At 45.1% G+C, this 26563-nt stretch overlaps 1 protein-coding gene across 2 annotated transcripts in view; it reads right to left on the minus strand.

Annotated features, from left to right (window-relative positions):
- LOC124544605 (retinitis pigmentosa 1-like 1 protein) overlaps positions 1-26563 on the minus strand; it is an 89468-nt gene that overhangs the window by 14249 nt on the left and 48656 nt on the right. The window contains exon 3 of one of the 2 annotated variants that reach the window (XM_047123197.1): positions 5634-5834. In XM_047123197.1, the coding sequence (XP_046979153.1) occupies positions 5634-5834 (201 nt within the window). Of the gene's footprint in view, positions 1-5633; positions 6702-26563 lie in introns of both variants that reach the window. The other variant, XM_047123196.1, reaches the window with a different exon arrangement.

The raw sequence follows: 26563 nt of genomic DNA on the forward strand, positions 1-26563 counted from the left end.
TTCACTTTTCACGCAGGTGGGCGTCACTCCGGTGGTAGTTCTCTCACTCGCCTTCCCCCAGGCGAGATCGGGCAGCATGCGAAACAAAAGTGTGGTCTACGTGGGGAAGAAAACATGGGGATTAGAAACTTCACATCACAACACTAGGTGTAGCGGTAACTGAAGGAAGCTACACACACTGTGACCGAAGGAACCTACACACACTGTGACTTGGCCGCCTACGCGCAGGTGGGCACAGCTTAATGATACTTATTTAACTTACAATGTCAGGACATCAGCATGTCTGAAGCAATAGGCTTTGTGAGTGAAAAGAGTGTTAAATGCCTGGACAGACAGAATGACAAGACTAATACTGATCTTGCTTCATTTTAGCCTCATATGTCACGGGGACTACGTAACGTACGTGCATAAGATATGTTGATAATCCTGAGAGAAAGTAAAACAGAATAACAGGACCTGCCGAATGGTATGAACAACGTAGTGAGTACCGAACGCGTATGAGAGTAAACCGAAGAAAGACGAAAGTAATGAGAAGTAGCAGAAATGAGAAGACTGGGAAACGTAATATCAGAATTGGGGATAACAATAGACGAAGAAAGGGAAAGCTGCTACCTAGGCAACAAAGTAACCCATAATGGGCGGAGCAAGGAGGCCGTAAGAAGCAGGCTAACACTGACAAAAAGGGCACTGCTGGCTAAGAAAGTTTCGTAGTATCAAATGCAGGCCTCAGTTTGAGAAAGAAATTTCTGGGAATGTTCGTTTGAAGCACAGCATTGTATGGTCGTGAAACATGGACTGTTGGGAAACCGAAACGGAAGAGATGTGGTGCACAGGTGAATATTGAAAATTAAGTGATCTAATAAAGTAAGGAATGAGGAGGTTCTCCGCAGAATCGTCGAGGAAAGGAATGTATGGAAAACACCAACAAGTAAAAGGGTCAGGATAATAGGATATCTGTTAAGCCATCAAGGAATAACTTTCATGGTGCTAGCGGAAGCTGTAGAGATTAAGAACTGTAGAGGAAGACAGAGACTGGAAAATACCCAGAAAATAATTGAGGAGTTAGGCTGCAAGTGCTAACCGAAAAGGTTGGCACAGAAGAGGAATTCGTGACGGGCCGCGTCAAGCCAGTCAAAAGACAAATGAGGGGAGGGGAGAATTATAGGCGGTGTGGCATATGGAGGTTCGGTTCGATCCTGGAAGCGTTTATAGGTAGGCGACCGTTCACAATAAGAATGAAATCCACGTTAGAGCTCTGATCCGCCACAAATTTTCATGTGTCACACATACTCTTCTAGCATACAGCTTCTGTTACACTCTTCGCTATTTGCTCGCTCTCTCGCACACCGCAGTTAAGTGAGGATCTGGCAGTTTACCTGGGATGGAAGTACCTACAGTACACCATTCTGTGCCTCCGCCACTCATGTCGAGTTCCCACAAAGTGGCCAAGATACCGTGAACCTTGCCCATTTCACTGTCGCACCAGGACAAGGTCTGAGGTCATGCCCATATTATGACATTTGTACTGTTAACATGTACATCTTTCCTGCAACTCAGTAGCTAGTTCTAATCCAGCAGGTCATGAGTTCATTTTTCAGTAACACGGAGACATGTTATTTACTGGAAGTGATTTGTTGAAAAAATCAGGAGGTTGCACCAAAGAAATTTTATTTCCTTACTAGTTACAGAGACGTTGCGCCCTTCTACAGAAGATTATAACAACTGCTTAAGCCAGCAGTCCGGGCTTCCCAGTCACGGCACCACTCCAAACGCAGCCAGTTGTGTTATGGCGTTAACGCCAGCCTATTGTTCCGACGGTAATTTCCTACTAGCCGACCACTAGTGCGTGATAAGACAAAATGTTGCACGGAGTTCATTGTATATATATACTGGTACACCTGCCTAATATCGTGTAGGGCCACCGCGAGATCCCATAAGTGCCACAACACGACGTGGTTTGGGCTCGAATAATGTCTGAAGGATTGCTGGAGGGAAGTGACACCATGAATCCTGCAGGGCTGTCCATAAATTCGTAAGAGTACTAGGCGGTGGAGATCTCTTCTGAACAGCACGTTGCAAAGCACCCCAGATATGCTCAATAATGTTCTTGTCTGGGAAGTTTGGGGGCTAGCGGAGGTGTTTAAACTCAGAATAATGTTTATGGAGCCACACTGTAGCAATTGTGGACGTGTGGGGTGTCGCATTGTCCTGATGGAATTGCTCAAGTCCGTCAGAATGCACAATGGACATGAGTGGAAGCAGGTGATCAGGCAGGATGTTTACGTCCAAGCTACCAGTCAGACTGGTATCTAGACGTCCCATATCAGTCCAACTGCACACGCACCACGCTCTTACAAAGCCTGGACCAGTTTGAACAGCCCCCTGCAGACGTGCAGCGTCCATGACTTCATGAGCTTCTCCTCATACTCGTACACTTTCCTTCCACTCGATACTATTTGAAACGAGACTCGTCCGACCGGGCAACATGTTTCCTGTCATCAACAGTCGAATGTCGATGTTGACAGGCCCAGACGAGGCGTAAAGCTTTATGTGGTGCAGTCATGAAGGGCACACGAGTGCACCTTCGACTCCGAAAGCCCACATCGATGACGTTTCGTTGAATAATTCGCACGCTTACACTTGTTGATGGCCCAGCATTGAAATGTGCAGCACTTTCCGGAAGGGTTGCACTTCTGTCACGTTGAACGAATCTCTTCAGTCGTCGTTGGTCTCATTCTTGTAGGATCTTCTTCCGGCCGTATCGGGATTTGACGTTTTACCGAATTCCTGATATTCACGGTATACTCGTGAAATGGTCGTACGGGAAAATCCCAACTTCATCGCTACGTCGGAGATGGTATGTCCCATCGCTCCAGCGTCGACTGTAACACCATGTTCAACCTCACTTATGTCATGATAACCTGCCATTGTAACAGCAGTAACCGGTCTAACAACTGCGCCAGACACTTGTTATCTTACGTAGGGGCTGCCGATCTCAGCGCCGTATTCTGTCTGTTTACATATCTGTGTGTTTGAATACGCTCTCGTATACAAGTTTCTTTCGCGCTTCAGTGTATAGTCTCAAAAAAGGACACAGATGTTATAGGTTTAGTACGTAAATGGTGCACAATGTGGTCATTCTCACTTGTGGTGGTCACACGTAGTCGTCCGGAACTTTGACGGCAACTATGTATGCCCCGCGTCTCAATATAGTCCGACATCGGGTCACTGCCACATCCGAATACCACACAGTTCAGGATGTTCCACGACTTACCCAGCTGGCCAAATGGAGACCCACAAGGAAACGCCTTTCAAGCTCTGTCAGGTGCTGATACCCCTGTCTCTGACTACTCAGTCTCCTTCATAGTGATCGCTTATGCTCTGACGTCCGTTATAGGTCCTACCAGGTCTGGCGACAACACTTAACAAGAACAACACTAAATACTAACAATACAGCCGGCCAGAGTGGCTGAGTGGTTCTAGGCGCTACAGTCTGGAACCGCGCGACCGCTACGGTCGCAGGTTCGAATCCTGCCTCGGGCATGGATGTGTGTGATGTCCTTAGGTTAGTTAGGTTTAAGTAGTTCTAAGTTCTAGGGGACTGATGACCTCAGAAGTTAAGTCCCATAGTGCTCAGAGACACTAACAATACTAATGCACTGTGGTAGCAGATCTACTTGCCACAACGGCTTCCAGGTCTAATGTTTTACATACTCGGCAACAGTGTGTACTTGTACAGTTACACGGAAGTGACAAAAGTAGTGGAATGGCAATATGCACACACACACACACACACACACACACACACACACTCACACTCACAACCACCCACCCACCCACCCTTACACATCCACACACACACACACTCACACACACACACACATACACACACACACTTGTGTGTGTGTGTGTGTGTGTGTGTGTGTGTGTGTGTGTGTGTATGTGTGTATGTATGTTAGGTCATTCAGTGTTTCCAGATCCACAGTGTCATGTTATGCCGAGAACACCAAATTTCAGGCATTAACCTCTCGCCGTGATCGACGCAGTGGCCGACAACCTTCACCTAACGACGGAGAGTAGCGGCGTTTGACTCGAGTTGTCGGTGCTAAAAGACAAGCAAACCTTTGAGAAATAGCGACAGAAATCAATGTGGGACGTACAATGAACGTATCCGTTAGGACAGCGCGGTGAAATTCGGCTGCAGACGACCAACGCTAGTGCCTTTGCTAACAGAATGACACCGCCAGCAGCACCTCTCTTGTTCTCTTGGCCATATCGGTTAGACCATAGACGTCTGGAAAAGCCTGGTCCTATGAGTACTGACTTCAATTGCTAAGAGTTGATGGTAGGGTTCGAGTGTGGCGCAGTCCCCACGATGAGATGGACGCAAGTTGAGGGAGAGGCACTGTACAAGCTGGTGGTGACTCCACAACAGTGTTGAATGTGCTTACATGGAAATGATTGGGTACTCTGGTCCAACTTAACGGATCATTGACTGTAAATAGTTGTGTCCGCCTACTTTGACAGCCATTCACGTACGGATGACAATGCACCAAGTCACCAGACCTCATTTATTCGCGATTGATTTGAAGACCATTCGGGACAATTCGATCGAATGAATTACCCACACAGATCGTCCTAGATGTATCCCATTGTACTTTTGTGGGTCATAACCGAGAGGTCAGTTCGTGAACGAAATCCTGCCTCGGAAAAACTTCCGTTACTGTGGCTGGCTATAGAAGCAGCCTGGCCCAGTATTTCTACCGGGGATTCACAACGACTTGTTGAGTAAATGCCACGTCGAGTTGCCGCGCTACGTTGGGCAAAAGGACGTTGAAAGGTGGCTACACTGAGTCACAGCGCCAGAGATTGCGCCAAAGAGTATGATTCCGCTGCCTCCACTGGGCAGTGGTAGTTCAGAGGTTGCCGTGGGCAGTGCTTGTTGAGAGGATGTCGATAGCAGTTCTAGTTGAGGGCATGTCGTGTGCAGTTGTTCTGTTGGACGAGACAGCAGATGCTTTTCGATTGGGGGTGTCGTAATGATCTCAGTGTATTTTTCGTCAATATATGTGAAGGTAACAAAAAAAATTTTAATTTCAAATTTCCTAAATAACAATGCCTCTTGGTCACACGTTCAGTCAACAAAGCATCTGGCTTGTGTTCATGTATTAGACTGTAATTCTGGTTTCTATATGCAATCATAGTATTTCTGGATTTTTTAATTACTTCATTGTAAATGGTGTTTAAAATATCTTGTCGTATTGAGGAAAAACCGTGCCAGAAGTGTACGTTGAATCACACTTCCTCACACAGAACAGTTACACTTGTACTTTGTTGTTTCGCAGCTTTTATAGTTGCTGGGGACTTAATTAATTAATTGTGTTAACGGAAATTTCCTTTCGTACTTTATTATTATTCTCCGCAGTCAGATTGCGTACTAATACTACTCAGGGCCAACCGGTTACGAGGCTTCGTGAACGGACATAGAGCGACTAAAATTATTTGCATTATATTTAATTAAGCCCCCTGCAACGTTCGACACGATATTGTGAGGAATTCCATGACTTTTGTCACCTCAGTGTATATTCATGAAGCAGAACTGTGCTAGCAATGTTTTCGGCGGCGGTACCTACCTTGTGGTGTTCCGGCCTGTACGACCCATCATCAGAAGCCTCTGACGTTTCTTCGCTGGGCGTGGCGCAGTCGCCGCCGGCGGTCACCGACCCCTCCGTCCAGTACCTGTCCCAGTCCTGCGCCGCCTCTGGAGCAGGCGTCTCGTACTTTTCCGGGTGGTAGGCTCCGTCGTCGCTCTGCTGCATTTTCTCCTCCAATGTCTGTAAACGGTACACATCACTATGAGTTCCTCTTACAATTCTCTTGTTTGCTCCTGGCTTACGCAGCGCACCACCAATCCCATCCGGGTCCGAGTTCCCGCTGTGACTTACGGTATCAATGTGGCCGACGTAAGAAGCTGCTCCGTACTGAAAACTATCGGCTCTTTCGTGTCGCCTCACGCGTGTGGTGGGTGTTTGCCTCCCCACGTGTACAACACCATTGTAGACATCCGGTTGTAGCTGGATGGCAGCGTTAAGCTCAGGCGCCTTCTGAGCGTCTGATACACTAAATGACCTCTCATGGATCTCAGGGTGGTATAGTCCATCGTCCTCCTGAGAGATATCGCCGACATTTGCGTGGTACGATCCGTCATCCTCTTCGGTGCTGCGGTAAGATCCGTCGTCTCCGACGACTTTCTCGTACGTTTCTGGGTTATAGTCACCTTCATGATCTTCACTATGCGCGCTTGGGTCAGGATGATACAAGCCATCGTCTCCCACAATTTTTTCGGCAACGTCCGGGTGATAGGCTCCGTCGTCCCCAACGACAGATTCGTAAAGTTGAGGATTGTATAATCCATCATCTCCCACGCTTCTCTCGTACTGTTCGGGCCGATACGATCCGTCTTCTCCTACAGACTGTCCATCACTTTCTGTGTGGTACGAACCGTCGTCCCCGACAGTTTTCTCGGCAATCTCGGGGTGGTAGGACCCGTCGTCGTGTTCCTCCAGATCAGCCTGTGGGTGGTACATACCGTCGTCGAAGCCCTCAACCGTTTCATATTTCTTCGCATCGTAAGTTCCTTCCCCAGCTGACTCGTCCGTCTCGTACTTATCTGGAATGTAGGCGCCTGCATCGTCTGCTCCCTGAAATACATCTCTTTTCATCAGTTTCTATAAAAAGATGTACAGTCACAATATTTTATTCTATGCTCTTGCTTCTACCTTTTCCTGCAATCACTGCTCTTAATAAATATTTCAGCGAATGACATTATGAACCAATCAATATACTCTCTTTTTTTAGCTGACCGTATCATTAACTACCTCAAACACAAGAGAAATACAGAATTTAAATGAGACAAAATTATTGCCAAAAATAATTCCTAGATAATGTTTTCAGATTCTTAATATGAGAAAACCAAGATGTTATAGGTCTTAATGTAACACATCTGAAACTCTTGTCTCAAGTGAAGAAAAATTTCATATCGAACCGAAGAATTTACCACAGCCAATTTGAAATTAGGCATAAAAATCAGAAACGGAAATACAAAAATAGTGGATAATGAATGCGAGTAAAACAAAACTGCACTAGTTTGCATTGAAGTCATAGAAAGCGTCGATGAGCAGTTGTATTTCTGGTAGTTTGGAAGCAGTTTATTATAATGAGCCGGCCGGAGTGGTCGTGCGGTTCTGGGCGCTACAGTCTGGAACCGAGCGACCGCTACGATCGCAGGTTCGAATCCTGCCTCGGGCGTTGATGTGTGTGATGTCCTTAGGTTGGTTAGGTTTAATTAGTTCTAAGTTCTAGACGACTGATGACCTAGAAGTTAAGTCGCATGGTGCTCAGATCCATTTGAACCATTTTGTTATAATGACTTTGATGTTGTGTGACAGTACAACTGAAAGATTCTATAGTCCATGTTTTATTCAGTTACAGTAGCCTTATCTTTACCTGAGTAGTGATAAATTTGTCTTTAAGCAGTACTTTGAGCACAGGGCTTACCCAGCCAATCAAATAGCTTGGTGCCGAGTTTAGAGTTTGGTTGGACACTGTGGACAGGCGTCTTCTACGCCTGAGGTAAGAACATCGCATTACTTGTTGAAGCCATAGAAACAGTAGAAACGTTTATTGTGTTTTACTGAGAGGAACATTTAGAAGCTGCTTCGTCCAGGTTCATTGGTGATAGCGTTGTTTGGTCGCGTTACAATGGCGTAATTATATATTACGTTATTTTCAGGCTCATTTCTGGGGCTTACTTTGCAGCTGCGTGTTCATGTCAGGAAGATTAGATCTTTGGTTGATTCGAGTCTTTTCTTGACTAAACGAGGTTCAGTAAATACTTTTCATTGAGTCATCCAAGCATATTGATCGTCTGTTACATTACTTTTTCACTCTCTAAAAGGTATTACAGGCGATAGAAAGGATATGGGGTCGACTGCTGTCTTAGGTATATGTGTGGTATTGTACATTCAAATGTTACTTATTATTCACGAACTTTTCCTATCCATTTTCTGAATATTAAGTGAATGCAAAATCAAAACTGTCATGATTGTTTTTCCCATCAAGTCATTGTTTTCACTCAATTGCACGTGTTCTCGTTCAAGCGTTGTTCTCCTAGCACCATATACGAGAGCAAAATAATTGAAATGAAGCGATTTCAGCAGAATTAATCTTTCGGGAAACTGCCTTCAGCAACCGCATTATTTTCCGGTATTTTGTACAATTTCCAGCTAAATAAGGTGATTGCAAGTCGCAGTGCACTTCAGGATACGTGTTGCAACCATGAATCATTTTTATTTTGTTAGACGTTAGGACACACCGCATGCAGTCATATCTGCACTGGACGTCACATCGCTTTGTCAAATTTCATAGACAGGGAAATAATTTTGGGGTTTTAATAACTGTGTTATGACTTGGTATTCATTCACACACTGAATTCTGTGACTGGATGGGCAGGAAAAGAAATAAGCAGAGGAGTAAGAATGGACTGCAGTCCTTTTGGTAAGACAGGCAGAGTTCTCAAAACAGCATATCCGATTTGTCTACAGACGCAAACATACAATCGCGCCACCCTGAATCATGGGGAAATAGCTGCTTCATGCGCGTGACATTAGTGACACGGAAACATAGCGCTTGCCTGACCTCTGGCAGCAAAAGGTCAAGGCGCTGCAGCCAAACCTGCTGGCAGGCTTGATCCTCTGAATGGAGAGTGAAGTCACGCGGACCTATGCGCCGGACTCTTAGCTGCAAGGAAGAAACAGCACATATTCTTACCAGTTGGCTGAACTGTTCAACTTGGCACCTACATCCGTTTATGAAGTTATACGAGGGAGTCAATACGTTTCAGAGAGGAATGAAAGACAGTGAGTTCCCATAAATCGTCTATTTTCTTGTGTATACACAACTGGCAATTAATTATGCAACACCAAGAAGAAATGCAGATGATAAACTGGTATCATCATCATCATCCTCATCATTTAAGACTGATTATGCCTTTCAGCGTTCAGTCTGCAGCATAGTCCCCCTTATAAAATTCCTCCATGATCCCCAATTCAGTGCTAATATTGGTGCCTCTTCTGATGTTAAGCCTATTACTTCAAAATCATTCTTAACCGAATCCAGGTACCTTCTCCTTGCTCTATCCCTACTCATCCTACCCTCTACTGCTGAACCCATGAGTCTCTTGGGTAACATTGCTTCTCCCATGCTTGTAACATGACACCACCATCCAAGCCTGTTCGCCCTGACTGCTACATCTATAGAGTTCATTCCCAGTTTTTCTTTGATTTCCTCATTGTGGACACCCTCCTGCCATTGTTTCCATCACTAGTACCTGCAATGATCCCAGCTACTTTCATACCCGTAACCTCAACCCTATTGATAAAGTAACCTGAGTCCACCCAGCTATCGCTCCCATACAACAAAGTTGGTCGAAAGATTGAACGGTGCACAGATAACTTAGTCTTGGTACTGACTTCCTTCTTGCAGAAGAGAGTAGATCGTAGCTGAGCGGTCACTGCATTAGCTTTGCTACACCTTGCTTCCAGTTCTTTCACTATGTTGCCATCCTGTGAGAATATGCATCCTAAGTGCTTGAAACCGTCCACCTGTTCTAACTTTGTTCCTCCTATTTGGCACTCAATCCGTTTATATCTCTTTCCCACGGGTATTCATTGGACAAATATATTATACCAGAACTGGCATGTGAACACATTTTCACGCAATTTGGGTGCATAAATCCTGAGAAATCAGTACCCAGAACAACAACCTCTCGCCAATATAACGGCCTTGATACGCCTGGGCATTGAGTCAAACAGAGCTTGGATGGCGTGTACAGGTACAGCTGCCCATGCAGCTTCAACACGACACCACAGTTCATCAAGAGTAGTGACTGGCGTATTGTGACGAGCCAATTGCTCGACCATCATCGACCAGACGTTTCCAGTTGGTGAGAGCTCTGGAGAATGTGCCGGCCAGGGCAGCAGTCGAACATTTTCTGTATCCAGAAAGGCCCGTACAGGACCTGCAACATGCCGTCGTGCATTATCCTGCTGAAATGTAGGGTTTAGAAGGGATCGAATGAAGGGTAGAGCCTCGGGTCGTAACACATCTAAAATATAACGTCCACTGTTCAAAGTGCCGTCAATGCGAACAAGATGTGAGCGAAACGTGTAACCAATGGCATCTCATACTATCACGCCGGGTGATAAGCCAGTATGACGATGACGAATACACGCTTCCAATGTGCGTTCACTGCGATGTCGCCAAACACCGATGCGACCATCATGATGCTGTAAACAGAACCTGGATTCATGCGAATAAATGACGTTTTGACATTCGTGCACCCAGGTTCGTCGTTGAGTACACCATCGCAGGTGCTCCTCTCTCTGATGCAGCGTCAAGGGTAGCCGCAGCCGTGGTCTCCGAGCTGATAGTCCATGCTGCTGCAAACGTCGTCGAACTGTTCGTGCAGATGGTTGTTGTCTTGCAAACGTCCCCATCTGTTGACGCAGGGATCGAGACGTGGCTGCACGATCCGTTATAGCCATGCGGATAAGATGCCTGTCATCTCGATTGCTAGTGATACGAGGCCGTTGGGATTTAGCACGGCGTTCCGTATTACCCTTCTGAACACACCGATTCCGTATTCTGCTAACAGTCATTGGACCTCGACCAAAGCGAGCAGCAATGTCGCGATACGATAAACCGCAATCGCGATAGGCTACAATCCGACCTTTATCAAAGTCGGAAACGTGATGGTACGCATTTCTTCTCCTCACACGAGGCATCACAACAACGTTTCACCAGGCAACGCCAGTCAACTGCTATTTGTGTATGAGAAATAGGTTGGAAACTTTCGTCATGCCAGCACGTTGTAGGTGCCGCCACAGGCGCCAACCGTGTGTGAATTCTTTGAAAAGCTAATCATTTGCATATCACAACATGTTCTTCCTGTCGGTTAAATTTCGCGTCTCGAGCACGTCATCTTCGAAGTGCAGCAATTTTATTGCCCAGTACTGTATAAAGAATATACACTGAGGCGACAAAAGTCATGGGAGACGTCCTGATATCGGTTCGGGCATCCTTTTGCCTGACGTAGAGTAGCAACGCGCCGTGACATGGATTCAACAAGTCGTTGGAAGTCCTCTGCAGAAGTATTGAGCCATACTGCCTCTATAGGTATAAAGGCATGCTGGTAAAGTAGTTTGTACACGAACTGACCTGTCGATAAACGTTCGATGGGACTGACGTAAGGCTATCTGGTGGCCAAATCATTCACTCGAATTATCCGGAATGTACTTTAAACTAATCGCGATCAATCGTAGCCCAGTGACATGACATCGTTGTTTCGGAGCATGAGTGGCTCCAAGTAGCCAAAAATAACGATTTCCAGTAAATTATCGATTTAGTTGAACCAGGAGACCCAGTCAGTTCCACGCAAACGCTGACCACACCACCATGGAGCCACAACCAACTAGCACGATGCCTTGTTGGCAAGTTCTGTCCATGGCTTCGTGGGGTCTGTGTCACTCTCGACTCCACCATCAGCTCTTACCAACTGACATGGAGACTCATCTGAGCAGGTCATCGTGATAGAGGCATCTAGGGTCCAACCAACCAATACGGTCAGTAGCGTGGTGCTGCAGGCGATGTGATAATAGCAAAGGTACCCGCGGCTGCCGTCTGCTGTCATAGCCCATTAACGGCAAATTTTACGGCACTGTCATAACGTATGCGTTCTTCGTACATCTCTCATCGACTTCTGCGGTTATTTTACGCAGTGTTGCTCGTCTGTTAGCAGTGACAACACTACGTAAGTGCCATAGATCCCTGCGCTGTTCGCGGTAAGAGATAATGCCTGAAATGTATTATCTCTGCAACTTCGCTTCCGCCGTTGTACAATAGACGGTAGTAGCGGCAAGTGGGGTTCGGGTGGTTGGCCATAGATGTAATACAATAAGCTTAGACATCTGTAAGCATAATGCTATAAAAATATTAGTTCATTTGTGATTGCATCATAAGGTTATTCTCGAATAAGTACGTCAACTTACGTACCCATTTGTCGTCATTTATGGGAAGTTTTAATTTTCTGCTTTAAAATGAAGAAATCTGCGGTTGTGGCTCTTAAAATGTTGGGTAAGACCAATGGTGAGGGAATTATTAGTGGAAGGACGTGCAGAGAATGTTTTCAACGCCTTAAGAACGGTGACTTTGATGTCGAAGACCGGCATGGCGGTGGAAGACAGAACGTTTCCGTAGCTACTGAAAGAGACGAAGACAGTCACAGGACACCATTATAGAAAGCAGTGCGTTCGAGTCCAGTACTGAAACACAAACGGCCACAATACAGCGATAGACACGTGAAGGTAATTTTGCAGCAGGTCAGTGCTCGACCCCATGTCGCAAAACCTGTCAAAATATACATGGAAACGTTGAAATGAGAAGTCCTATCCCTCCCGCCGTATTCTCCATACGTTGCTCTCTCTGACTACCACATTATTCGATCAGTGGCATACAGTCTGACTGATCAGCGCTTCCGATCATATGAACAAGTGCACAATTGAATCGATTCATGGATCCCCACAAAAGACGCGCAGTTCTTCCGCCACGGAATTCGTATGCTATCCGAAAGATGGGACAAGTAGTGGCCAGCAATAGGAAATACTATGAATCATATTTTTTTTGTAACTTGTTCACAATAAAGTCCCGAACTTCGAGAAGAAAACGGCGTAAAAAGTAAAGTTGTAGACCTAGTAGTAATCCTGGCACACACTTGACACTTTGGATCTCGGAATATTGAATTCCACAACGATTTACGAAATGCACTGTCCCATGCGTCTAACTCCAACTACCATTCCGCATTCAAAGTCTATTGATTCCCGTCGTGCGACCAGAAAATGGCTTTCGACCTCGAAAGCCATTTCATATGAATCACCTGAGTCAAAATGACAATTCTGCCAGTGCACTGCCCATTTATATGTTATGTACGCGTTACTATCGCCTTCTATATAGCCCATGACAGATGTAATTATTCTAAGTAAGTGAACCCAATGGAGCAAATGGAACGATCACAAATTTGACGGGCTACTTTCAAACTGGAAGATTTTTTCCCTTCTAAACCGAACCGCTTTCTTGAGTAATTCATAGATTTTTCAGCCAAAAACCGAGCTACGTGGCAGGAGGTGGGACAGAGGGTGGGGGGGGGGGGGTGCTCAATAGCAAATATTTTGGAGGCATTTCCAGTACCTTCAGTAGCCTTACATCCAGCAGAAACCTCTTGGGAACCTTGGTAAGAACCGGGAGAAAGGAACTATTTTTAATCTAGTTAGAGGTATATCCCGGAAAAAGCATTTAAAGCCTAGTGTGTTTGAAAGTGTGTTTGTTTAGGTAAATGTTGAGTAAAATTATATGATAGACAAAAATTTCCTCACGTCATCAGGATTTTAAGCTCATAGTACTCTACCCGAGAATTTGACTCTCACGTCTACAAGAAAGTGTTATCCGGTAAACTTAGTAGTAAGATTCAGCCACTTTCAACAAAAGTTTTGTGGGTATGTGACATCGTCGTCATGTTGTTTTACCGACCACTGTGGTGCAGATAAGAAGGCAAGGAACTGCCACTCCAGTCAGACGATGTTGTGGTGCCCCTCCACTTTGGTAACAGAAGAGGATTGGTGAACATTCTGTACTCTAAACAGCACAGTGGATGTTCACTGTTCCACGAGCATAACGGGAGACACAGCAGTTTGTTGTGGGTTAGCTGATGACAGTCATCACCAGGCCCGTGAACTGTATGCCAAACGACATGCACAAAGAAGCTCTATTCCATATGCAAGAATGTTCATAATGCTGTTTCAGAGAACTATAGACATCTGATCATTCGCAGTAAAGACAACGAACTGTGATGGATCTAGCAAAGTTCGCACGCCAGAGATGGAAGAACAAGTAGTGGCACATGTAGAAAATGATCCTGAAAATAGTGCGCAAACCGGAGTTAGTGTAGGTATCAGCCGCAGTCTTGCGTGGTCAGCTCCGCGCGAGCAGTTGCTTTATCTCTATCATACGCAATGTGTACAAGCTCTTCGCTCAGAAGGCCACCTTGCCAAATTACAGTTGTGCTAACGGTTTCTACAACAGATTACTGCATTTTTTTTTTTAAGATGAAGGAGGATTCACTAGAGGTGGGCTAGCAAATTACAATAATACACTCGTTTTGGCAAATGCAAATCCTCTAGCAATCATAGAGGTAGAGGCATCAGAATCGCTTCAGTATCAATGTATGGTAGGGAATTGTTAGTGACAGACTCTTAGGGCCATATAATTTAAGAATCAGTTTAAGAGGTTCTTCGCGATGAACTACCGACGCCACTGGAGAACGTTACCCTTGCTCAAAGACAACAACTGTAATTTATGCTCGACAGGGCACCACACGGATTGTACGCCGCTCTCTCTGCCAACGTTTCATGGCTGATGGATTGGTCCAGGAGATCCGATAGATGGTCTTTCCATTCGTCGGCTTGAATTCGTTAGATTTCGGAGCGTGGGGACATTTACATGCAGTGATATGATTCTAACCCATCGACAATGTGCAGACGACAGAAACGTGAGACCAACGTATCTGATACAGTCCGAATGGAACCAGGTGTATTTGAAAGAGTGTGTGATTCAGTGTCGACAAGGGCTGAAGGATGTGTCAGGATGGGTAGTAACCACACGCACCACTGTCTATAGTATCTAATTCTACGTAACAGACAGATGGGAGAGAGAGGGCAGTTTGGCCCACATCTGAACAGGTACGTATGAGCGACGTATCTGATGCTGTTAATTTGCACCAAGTATTTCGCGGCTGCGCTTGCAATTAACTAGATATTATTTTCAGTGCTATGTTAATGTGTTCTCTTATTTTTGCTCTTCAAATTGTGTTTCTCTGTGTTATCGTGTGAAATATTGTGACAATAATGGCGTGTGAAAAACGTAACACTAGGCTCCAAAGTAAACTGAGAAATACTAGTGACGACGAGCGTAGCTTGCCAGCACCACTGTGTAATGAATTAACAGACGTTCAAAGTAGTAATTTGGTAACTGTGCATAGGGAAATGGAGCGGGCTGCAAACAATGGCGTAGATAGTGAAACAGTTAGTGAACAGGGAAGCATTATCGATCGATCACTCGGCAACAGCTCGCCTCAGGAATCCGAAATGACAGGACACAATTTTGCAAATACTGTAGATTCAGGTTTTGCGTCCTCACCGTTTTCTCAAATGAGTCAAGACACATTTTCCGCTTGTCAAAATGTGAATGTCGCCGGTGCAAATTCACTGCCGAAAAGCACTGAGGAACATGTTTCAGACACCAGTGCATTGTTATTACAATTAATGCAACAAAGGGGACGTTTCAATGCACTCCGAATGGAAACAGGTGTATTTGAAAGAGTGTGTGATTCAGTGTCAACAAGGGCTGAAGGATGTGTGAGGATGAGTAGTAACCACACGCACCACTGTCTATAGTATCTAATTCTACGTAACAGACAGATGGGAGAGAGAGGGCTGTTTGGCCTATATCTTAATAGGTATTGGTTTCCGGACATGCCATCGTAGTAACGTTTCTTCTAGTTTTGACTTTTCTACCTTCTGTAGTAATATGGGAGGGTTTTTGTTAACAACCTGTGTTTACTACTGTGACAGTGATTCCAGGTCCTAAATTTAATTCTTCCGCTTTTGTCAATTTCTGTGACACTGAAATCCGAGATGATGGCTGGAGTGCGGGTGTAGTTTTTGTATTAATTGCTGTCGAGTGGCACTTGCAAATGAGGGGTAAGACAGTACAGTGACATAGTATTTTGCTTCTATGGTGCACGATGATCGCCTGCCACAACTCAGTGAGCTAGGTGCCTTCAGCGGCTGTGTTCACTGCATGCCGGCGTGGAGTGTTAGTGCCCGCAGCGGAGACGATGGGAGCCTGCACCCACCATTCGCGATTCATGTTGGCAGACTACTCCGCCGTTTCAATTTCCTCTCGTGTCTTTCTCTTAGAGGTAATTGGCTGTCTAGCGAACTTACAGCAACTGTATACTTCTGCCGCACTCATTATACTGTTGCGCCACCGCTGGCTTGCTACGTTGTTCGAGTCGAGTTTGCTATTCGTGTCCCCGAAGCATCTGCTGATGGGACGCCCCGTCTCAGACCTCTATACAATGTAAGTCTATCAAAAGTATTGGCAACTAACTCCCACGAAGGGGAATTTGAGGTCGTCCACTTCACGGACAAAAGTGTTTACAGTGTTTGACTACTTGGTTACTGTTGAACGTAGAATTCATTGGCGTCTACGGCTGGACTATAAAATTTATAAAATAATATTGGCTTCAGTCATGTTTATTTTCCAATATTTATTGAAACTACATATTTCGGTACGATGCTGTTATAATCAGGTGCCGAGCTGTATTTATTCATCAGCTGTTAATTACAGTTTAAAGTGAACTGCCAAAAACGTTTATGCTGGATGTAGTGTAAAGTTGTGATGAAATCTTTCTAAACAGGTGTAACAGCGATTCAGAACATAACATTACTAGCACATGCAGCATAACTTTTTTCTCGGGGTTCACGTGAATTAACTACTGGCTTATGAACAACAGTCCGGCACCTGATATGGGAGTATGGTGTCGAAACGCGTCCTACCGACAAACACTGAAAATAAACGTGACTGATGCTGATAAGGTGTTATTTCGTAAACTTGATTGATGTGTCACACCTGGAGCCGCACATTTCATGCACCACCCGCGTAAATAGCAGACGCTGAATCACTCTTTTGCATTGGCGCTTTGACTGGTAGGTAGCCGTTTCGAGTCTTGGTACGCAAAAAGCTTTTATATAACTGATGATTACCAGCTCGAGTACAAACAACGGAAATCAGAATGTAATGGACAGATCTATTGAGGGATCTGTACAAAATACGCAGAACACATATTTCATTCAAAATGCTAGCGCGGTGACGCACAGGTATGACAGGTTGTATTGTGAAGGACGGTGGCTGAAGGTTTCGGCCAGCCGTCCAGATTGAGGCTTTCACTGAGGGCAAAGGGTAGAACGATTCCCTTGAAAGAGCACGCCCGATTTCCTTCTCGACCTTCCAGCAATTCTTCTTCATTGGTGGTGTATTATACCTTATCCTTCCTTCTCAATTAACAATAAACGCATGCAAATCACCTTGTGTACACAGACCGCAGGCAATACATTGATACACACACACACACACACACACACACACACACAATAAAAAACTTCTGGATAATTAACTACTTAAGAAAAATAGTGAACTGCATAAAAAAGCTTTGGCAGAAGGAGAGGAAGTAGATAATAATATCTCCATACTACAGAATTGTTTTATCTATTGTAAGGAGCTGTCACGAAAGAGAAACTGAAAGACGACACAAACTGATACTGACGTTGTCTGACCACATATACATACAGTCGCTCCTCACTACACACACATACACCCACGCCTCCCACGGACAAACAAAGGAACACCTCAGCAGTATACGTCAGAAGGCACAATAATTTGTGGTGGAAGTGAACATGTTTATGAAAGAGCAGGAGGTGCAGAAAGGAAACGTTTCCAACAGTGACGAGTGTCAGTTTCAGTACGAAATGTCTTCATGATTATCATTTGTTGCTGAGACAAAAAGTGTCATACTCCTCCGTTCTCTGCATCAGAGGGTCATACTCGATCAAGGCCATGAAAAGAAGCCAGAGATAGTTCTATGTAATAATAAAACAAAGTCAGGAGTCGTTTCTCCTGACCAGAAAGCACGTACATGTAAGTGCACGAGCCGGCCGGGGTGGCCGAGCGGTTCTAGGCGCTACAGTCTGGAACCGCGCGACCGCTACGGTCGCAGGTTCGAATCCTGCCTCGGGCATGGATGTGTGTGATGTCCTTTGGTTAGTTAGGTTTAATTAGTTCTAAGTTCTAGGGGACTGATGACCTTAGAAGTTAAGGCCCATAGTTTAAATGGTTCAAATGGCTCTGAGCACTATGGGACTTAACATCTATGGTCATCAGTCCCCTAGAACTTAGAACTACTTAAACCTAACTAACCTAAGGACATCATACAACACCCAGTCACCACGAGGCAGAGAAAATCCCTGACCCCGCCGGGAATCGAACCCGGGAACCCGGGCGCGGGAAGCGAGAACGCTACCGCACGACCACGAGCTGCGGACTAAGGCCCATAGTGCTCCGAGCCATTTGAACCATTTTGTAAGTGCACGAGACAGTGAAGACTATAACCTTTTGACTGTGTACAGATGCAATGGGTGTAACACTAAAAATACTATGTGTTTTTATTTTCACAGGAACATCCCAAATAACATGAAGGAAGATCTGACAAAAGGAGAATTTTTCTCAAGAATGAGAACAGAAAATGTTAAATCTCCATATAGAGAAGCTACAAGCCGTGGCATGCTGTGGAAGTACTCGCTAACAGCTGTATGTGGGTACTGGAAGATCAGCATAGGATGGTGTTTCGTGCGCCCACGTAGATTAGACAGAAAAAGCGATCAAACACACAGTAAATGCACAAAAAAATCACAAACACCAAATGTACTTATTTGTAAGGCGTATATTTCCAGGAGCATAACTTCTGGCGTAAGCCCAGTAAAACTGAAACTTTAATGGTTAATCTTGGAAAAAGAATTTTCTGTTATTTTACTTCATGTAGTAAAATGAGGATTAAATATGATAACAGCTAAACTCTAAGAAAGAAAAGAAAAGAGGCACGCCCCGCGAAGGAAATATACGAATGGTACAGAATTTAGTAGATGTGATGTCCATTTGCAGACAAACAAATGATAACAGGTTCATAAAAATTAGATTAGCTATTCAAGAGAAAGATGTTCACTAATTGAGCAAGTCAATAACGCGTTGGTCCACCTCTGTCCCCTATAAAAGTAGTTTCTTAACTTAACATTGGCTCACAGATTTGTTGGATGTCCTCTCGAGGGATATCGTGCAAAATTCTTCCCTACTGGCGAATTACACCGTCAATTTCCTGAACTGATTGGAGAGAGGTACGGCGATCTTGATGGACGAGGTTGTGTTTGACAATCAGAAAAACAAACAATAGAAACTTTCGCCGTGTGCGGGCGGTCATTATCTTGCTGAGATGTCAGCTCATGATGACTTACCATGTAAGGCAACAAAAGTGGCAGTAAAATATTATCGACGTAGCCCTGTGGTGTAAGGGTGCAGCAGATGACAAACAAAGGGGTCCTGCTATCAAAAATCATGGCATCCAATACTCAGTCCTGGTTGTGAGGCCGTACGGCGGATTGGTAACCGACCACTGCACAGGACATGTCCAGACTCGTCTCCGCTGGTTATATTGGCTCATTTCGGAGCGGGACTCATCACTGAAGACAATTCAAATACATTCAATGAGATTTCAGGCCGAATGTGCCCAACACCACTGTATACGTGCTTGCTGGTGTCCAGAGGACAATGGTAGTCGGCGAAAGGGGTGCCGTGAGCTCAGCCCCCTTTCCCCCGTGAAGCGTCTATTAATGATTCTTGTGGTCACTGGAGCACTAACTGTACGTCAGAACGATGGTAATTATGAATACGGGGCTCTGAGTGTTTCTCTGCCGACACTTCTGTCCCTACGTTCTGCTGTCCCGCTAGATCTGCCGCTCCCTTCTTGGTGTTGTATTCAGCCAGGGTTCATCCGTTCCTGCCAACATCGTCGAATAATGGGACTGCTACTGTTCAAATGTTGGGCGATTACTCCAACTGGCTTCATTGAGCCCAACTACATGTCCCACCAAAAATGGTGGCTTCTGCATATGATGTTCACGAGCCTGTCTGCGAGACATATACTATGTGATCAAAAGTATCCGGACACCTGGCTGAAAATGACTTACAAGTTCGTGGCATCCTCCATCGGTAATGCTGGAATTCCATATGGTGTTGGCCCACCATTGGCCTTGTTGCCAGCTTCCATTCTCGTAGGTGTACGTTCAATCAGGTGCTGGAAGGTTTCTTGGGGAATGACAGCCTTTTCTTCACGGAGTGCTGCACTGAGGAGAGGTATCGATATCGGTCGGTGAGGCATGGCACGACGTCGGCGTTCCAAAACATCCCAAAGGTGTTCAAATGGCTCTGAGCACTATGGGACTTAACTTATGTGGTCATCAGTCCCCTAGAACTTAGAACTACTTAAACCTAAGTAACCTAAGGACATCACACACATCCATGCTCGAGGCAGGATTCGAACCTGCGACTGTAGCGGTTGCGCGGTTCCAGAATGTAGCGCCTAGAACCGCTCGGCCACTCAGGCCGGCCCCAAAGGTGTTCTATAGAATTCAGGTCAGTACTCTGTACAGGCCTGTCCATTACAACGATGTTATTGTCGCGTAACCACTCGCCACAGCAGGCCGTACACTATGAACAGGTGTTGAAAGATGCAATCGCCATCCCTGAATTGCTCTTCAACAGTGGGAAGTATGAAGATGCTTAAAACATCAATGTAGGCCAGCGGTGTGATAGTGCCACGCAAAACAACAAGGGGTGCAAGCCCCCTCCATGAAAAAACACGACCACACCATAACACCACCGCCTCCGAATTTCACTGTTGGCACTACACATGCTGGCAGGTGACGTTCAGCGGGCATTCGCCATACCCACGCGCTGCCATTGGATCGCCACATTGTTTACCGTGATTCGTCACTCCACACAACGTTTTTCCACTGTTAAATCGTCCAATGTTTACGCTCATTACACCAAGCGAGGGGTCGTTAGGCATTTACCGGCGTCATGTGTGGCTTATGAGCAGCCGCTCGACCATGAAATCCAAGTTTTCTCGCCTTCCGCCTAACTGTCGTAGTACTTGCAGTGGAACCTGATGCAATCTGGAATTCCTGTGTGATGGTCTGGATAGATGCCTGCCTGTTATACATTACGACAGTCTTCAATTGTCAGCAGTCTCTGCCAATCAAAAGACGAGGTCAGCCTGTATGCTTTTGTGATGTACGTGCGTCTTCACGTTTCTACTTCACTATCACATCGGAAACAGTGGAAGTAGGGATAATTAGTAGTGTGAAAATACCGCGTACAGACGTATGACGCAAGTGACACCCAATCACCTGACCACGTTCTAAGTCCGTGAGTTCCGCGGAGCGCCGCATTCTGTTCTCACACAATGCCTAATGACTACTGAGGTCACTGATATGGAGTACCTGGTAGTAGGTGGCAGCACAGTGCACCTGGTCCGGGGGGTGGTCCGGATACTTTTGAACACATAGTGTAGTTATTGTCTAACTGAGTACCAGGCATGAAATTGGCAAATACTTTATGCCCTGGCATCGATATCTCGCACGTTTACTAACCTTCCCAGTTAAGCGATGAAACTGCACTGCAGCATCATACATTCATGCATCGGTCACCAATGCTTTCCACTTTTCTTAGATACCTATAAGAATTTGTGACCAGTTTGCATAACGTTCTCGCTTCCCGTGCCCGGTTTCCCGGGTTCGATTCCCGGCGGGGTCAGGGATTTTCTCTGCCTCGTTGGTGTTGTGTGATGTTCTTAGGTTAGTTAGGTTTAAGTAGTTCTAAGTTCTAGGGGACTGATGACCATAGTTGTTAAGTCCCATAGTGCTCAGAGCCTTTTGAACCATTTTTGAAGTTTGCATAACCTCTTCATCGTGCGTCGTTATTTTCGTCTTAGAGTGTTCTATCTTAATGACTTTGTGTCACAAAACTCATAATTTGGTAATAATGTTTGAATAAATTCGTGTGTTATGAGGTAGGGGCCTTAGAAACCCCACTTATGCATTTTTGCGACTTCAGCCGGTAATGGATACAATGGTCAAAATAAATAATAAAATCACAGCAATATACATAGAACCAACGATTAGCGACCATGCGAGAATCTCAGTGATTGTTATTGCGAATTTATTACTTCCATCCCAAAAAAGATATTTTATATTTTGAAAGGGATCATGCTTGGAACAAAAAAGGAATCTGGAGCGGTATTGATAATATCAAGTATGCAGTCTGGTAACATCGAACATGAAGCTGTAAGGAGAATCACACTGTACCGTATGTCTGGCAGCAATTCAAAACTAGTCGGCACTTCCCGTGGTGACGAAACACGCTCCACATGGAAAAACACTTCAAGGATAGGTGTCGCTGCAGAGATTGCGGAGTTCCCGCAAAAGGCAGCCCAACGGAGCAGCAACTTTGTATGGCATGAACCGTTTTTCTGGGCCTGGAGAGGGTACTCCACTGTTGTTTCGGTAATCAGCACAAAAGATTGATTTGATGCAGGTCTGTCTTTGATGACTGCCGGCTGTCCTCTTCATTGCAGCACAACTGCTACATCCCACCCCAGCGGCGACCTGCCTTATACATTTATACCTAGGCCTGCCCCTGGCATTCTTTTCTTCCACCAGCCACTAAAAACACAGTTTTCAGTAGAGAATCATTTAGAAATGTTCTCTTCTTCGATTTCTTTACTGGCCATTTCCATTAGGCATTCTTCTAATTGGCTCGTCGCAGAGCGTCATTTGTTTTTTACTCGACCTCTCCATTTGATCACCATCAGTCTCGTTGTAATAGTTGTAACACCCTAATGAACCCCAAAACCCAATTAGGAAAGACCATCATGATGTTAAGTAGGGGAAAGTTATCCTGACTGGTACGACAACTTTGCCGATGATATAACACCAGAAAGTCTTGATAAATATCAGCATTAATAATTACAGAGTGTGTTTTGGTAGAAGGGAAGAAGAAAGAAAGCTCATCTTTAGATATTGTCCAAACATCTAAGTAATAATTGCAAATTAATACCATGAAAGTTAAGTCCAAAGAAATGTCGGTCAGAGATAGCTTTTATGTGGAAGAGAGTTGTAAACGCAACGAAGAAATTCAATGCGCCTACAATACTCACTCACGGAAAAAGTAAGTCGCTTGCTAGCTATCGTGCTATCAAGTGATACGAGAGCAGCTCTTGCCATAGTTGACCGAATGGAGTGCGACGAGTTTGATTTAATTTCAAGAGTCGTTGTTGCGTGACGTAGACGCACGGATTTTGTGAACTGATATTCAGACTAGAGACTTGAACCGAGATAGTATGCTGACTGTGTATACCGAGTTGTTGGACTTTATTAACGGAAGTAGGCAATATTGGACTCAAAATTCATATAAGTGAACTTATAGAAAGGAATGGACAAAGTTTCAAAAGACTATAATACAGCGTTTAGTCTAGAGTAGGAGACATTGACAGGAATACATGCAGAAGATACAATTGCGCCGAGGGTTACAGCTGTCGTAATTGTCACGATACTTGAAACTAACAGAACTGCCAGTGCTAATTAACCGTGTGTGCGTGTGGCGTGATGGTTATAAAGTATTTAGCGAAAAGGAACAATAAAATTGTTCGTCAAAAGTGGAAATTCAACGTGTCACCTCCATCATTCTATGAATATTTGGTAATTGCTCATCAAAAGTTAATGAACAGTGACTATTTAACTTGGAAGTAAATTCGTGGACTGTTAGTTGTGAGAAGGAAGGTTTAGACATACATAATATTACGACGCAAGATGATTAAGACATTGTTAAAGAGTATCTGTGGATCTCGCGTCATATAGAGCGAACAATTTTACTTAGCAACGAACAAACAACGTTCAATACGACCCGCAATTGAACTTTTTCCTGGCTTTTGGTGATGTCGACGATGCGCATGAGGGAAGATTCATCAATTACTGCACTAAAGTGTTAACCGGGCACGTAATAATTCAACTTCAAACCATAAGAGACAGAGTGCGCAGTTCGCATTAATAAGAAAACATTGCGGACTCGCAATCAGACTTTAATCATTACGCGAGGAACGATTTCTTAAGAGCTTTTTCAGATCTTGCCTCTCGTTAACCGACGGAGACATCCATCATCGCGCATCGCGTCACGACTCCACCGTCCGAGCTGTAGCAGTAACAGCTCCACGGCGTCGACAACAGCAGCACGCGGCGGAGAGGGGACGTCACATAGTACCGTGTGTTCTGCACTTGTACTCTTTGACTTAGCGTGCGCTAGCCGGTGAGCAGTACCGTCAAATATTTTTTGTTGCACGCCTTTTTGTGGAGGCCTGGGGATCTGTGGAGTCGCGGCGACAATGCTTGCAGTGACTAGCGAGCAAAGTCACTAGTTGTTCCCGACCGACTAAAATCTGACGAAAGGGTCGCTGGGAACGGACAAGTAAAGTTAAAGTCGAAAATATTTAAACAGTTGTATTCGAGAGCGTTTCGTGTTGAACAGAAGTTAATTCATGGTATCAGATTGGAACTTATACAGCTGAAAACCAATTGCCAGCAAGGATACTAGCGTAATTTATAAGCGACATTACTGTCTTATAATGAGATTCGTATTGGACTAACATGAACGGATAGTGGCTGCTATGGATTAAATTGCCTTTGATTTGTTACTTGTGTCAGTGTGAATGAGAAGGACACACACTGCACAAAAGAACTGAAGGATCACTTTTTGAAACGTCTTCATTCCGTCCCCACAGGCAGAAGCCAGAGCAGCAGCTTAGCGCCATTCAGCTTAAGGGTGTGATGGGGTTGATTTCCTCCAGGCGCTTAGGAGTTGGTCACGGGTTATCTCTGCACAGGTGCATTTTATAAGCGGTCAACAAAGATGTGTGGGTGGTACTGAGGGCGTTGCGCAATTGGAAAATCTTAGTGGGATCGTTTTGCGTTTTATTTATGCACGTGTCAATGTCTTCTCCCCCCCCCCCCCCCCCCCGATCCCACTCCCCTGTCCCATGACATCGACCTGTGATCATGCCACAGTACAGAGCGAAACAGGAGCGCTGAAGAAGGGAAACACGTTTTACTGCTTTGAATCGGGTTCAAATTTCGCCGAATGGTCTTCTGTGGTTTCACCCTCTATGCCAGAGAAAAGTTTGGTCGCACTACATTCTAAAGGAGTCATGCCATGTGCAATAGTTTTGCAGGCCCACGAAGTCCTTAGAGGAGGGTTGCATCGTCTGGGAGTGTCAGCAATGTCGAAGTTGTCATGAACGTCGCACAGGAAATGCTTGTGAATGAACACCCAATGGAGATAGTGGTTTCACTGATGCCCTTTATGCCAACTCCTGAGACCTTTTCTTGTCAGTACTGCCAACACTGGGCATTGTGGTTATGACCTCTATCGCAGAGGCTTCAAGAGAAGGGGTAATATGTGGGTAACACGGCATGTGGCGACATTCCTATCATATGATTCGTCCAATGTGGCACTGAGCAGAATTTTGGTGAAATTTGGTGCCACTGTGACTTCATAAACGTACCCATCTGAGCTACGGCGTTTTTTTCGCTTGAGTCGACACCTTGCTGTCTGAAGCGTCAGCCAGCCCCAGGCTGACGTCACAGGGCGCCAGGCTTTTGTACCGTGACAGAGGATGGTTGTAGGCACCTTTGAATCAGAATTCTAACTTCGAAGGTGGAATGGAGGAAGATGACGAGGTTTAAAATAGTCACAATTTAGCTCTTATGTACAGGTTATTTCTGTTCTTTTTAAGTGTTATTATATGTACTGGTCACAATGTTAATTCGGAGATAGAAACCAAAAACGCTAGTTTAGAGGACTAATAAGATGAAAAATGAAGAAGTGCTCCGGAGATTCGGTCAGGAAAGCAATACCTCGGCAACAGTGACTAGGAGGAAGATGGTAGGGCATCTGTTAAGAGACCGGGGAATAACCTCCATCTTACGAAAAGAAACTGTACAGATCAAAAACTGTAGGGAGACTGAGAGTATGGAGTATATCCCACAAATAAACGATGAGCTTGAAAGAAAGTGCTGCTCTGAGTTGCATCAGAATCCGTCGCTCCCTTCACACTATCCCCAAAAGAATGATTACGACACAACTGATGAAACATATTTGAGCGTGGAAACTAAGAATTATTAATGTAAAAACAGGATTTAATTTTTTAATCTTCTCCACAAATTTCACAATGTACAAAAAATTATTCACCCTGGAGGTATTACACTCATAGGCTCGACAATGGCCGAAATTCGAGGAGGGAAAGATTCCACAAGATTCCTCATATACTTCATATCCAGCTGATGCGACCCATTGATTGTTAGATCACACACAGCTACCAAGCTGCCAAGATGATGATTGCTATGTTTCACCTGCTGCTGCAAGTAGTCCCATTTGTCTATGGCATTAGGATCGGGAGGTATATTGGACCAGCCCGCCTCTGTAGCTCCACTGCACGTGTCTGGTTGCTGAGCGGAGAACACTGGTTCGATCCCGGTACTCCCAGAGACTTCTCCTTCCTGGGAAAACCGGAATGCGGTGCATTCGGTCTCGTGAGATTAGCTATTGAGGAGCCGCTTGGTTGGTAAGTAGCCTCTCTAAGTCAAGAAAACCAATAACGACTGGGAGAAGCGTGCTGACCCTCCTTACTGTATTCAGATGACGCTGTTGTCGGAGGACGACATGGTCGGTCATG

Source organism: Schistocerca americana, chromosome 8 (genome assembly GCF_021461395.2).
Source record: "Schistocerca americana isolate TAMUIC-IGC-003095 chromosome 8, iqSchAmer2.1, whole genome shotgun sequence".
In the NCBI taxonomy this organism is placed as follows: Eukaryota; Metazoa; Arthropoda; class Insecta; order Orthoptera; family Acrididae; genus Schistocerca; species Schistocerca americana.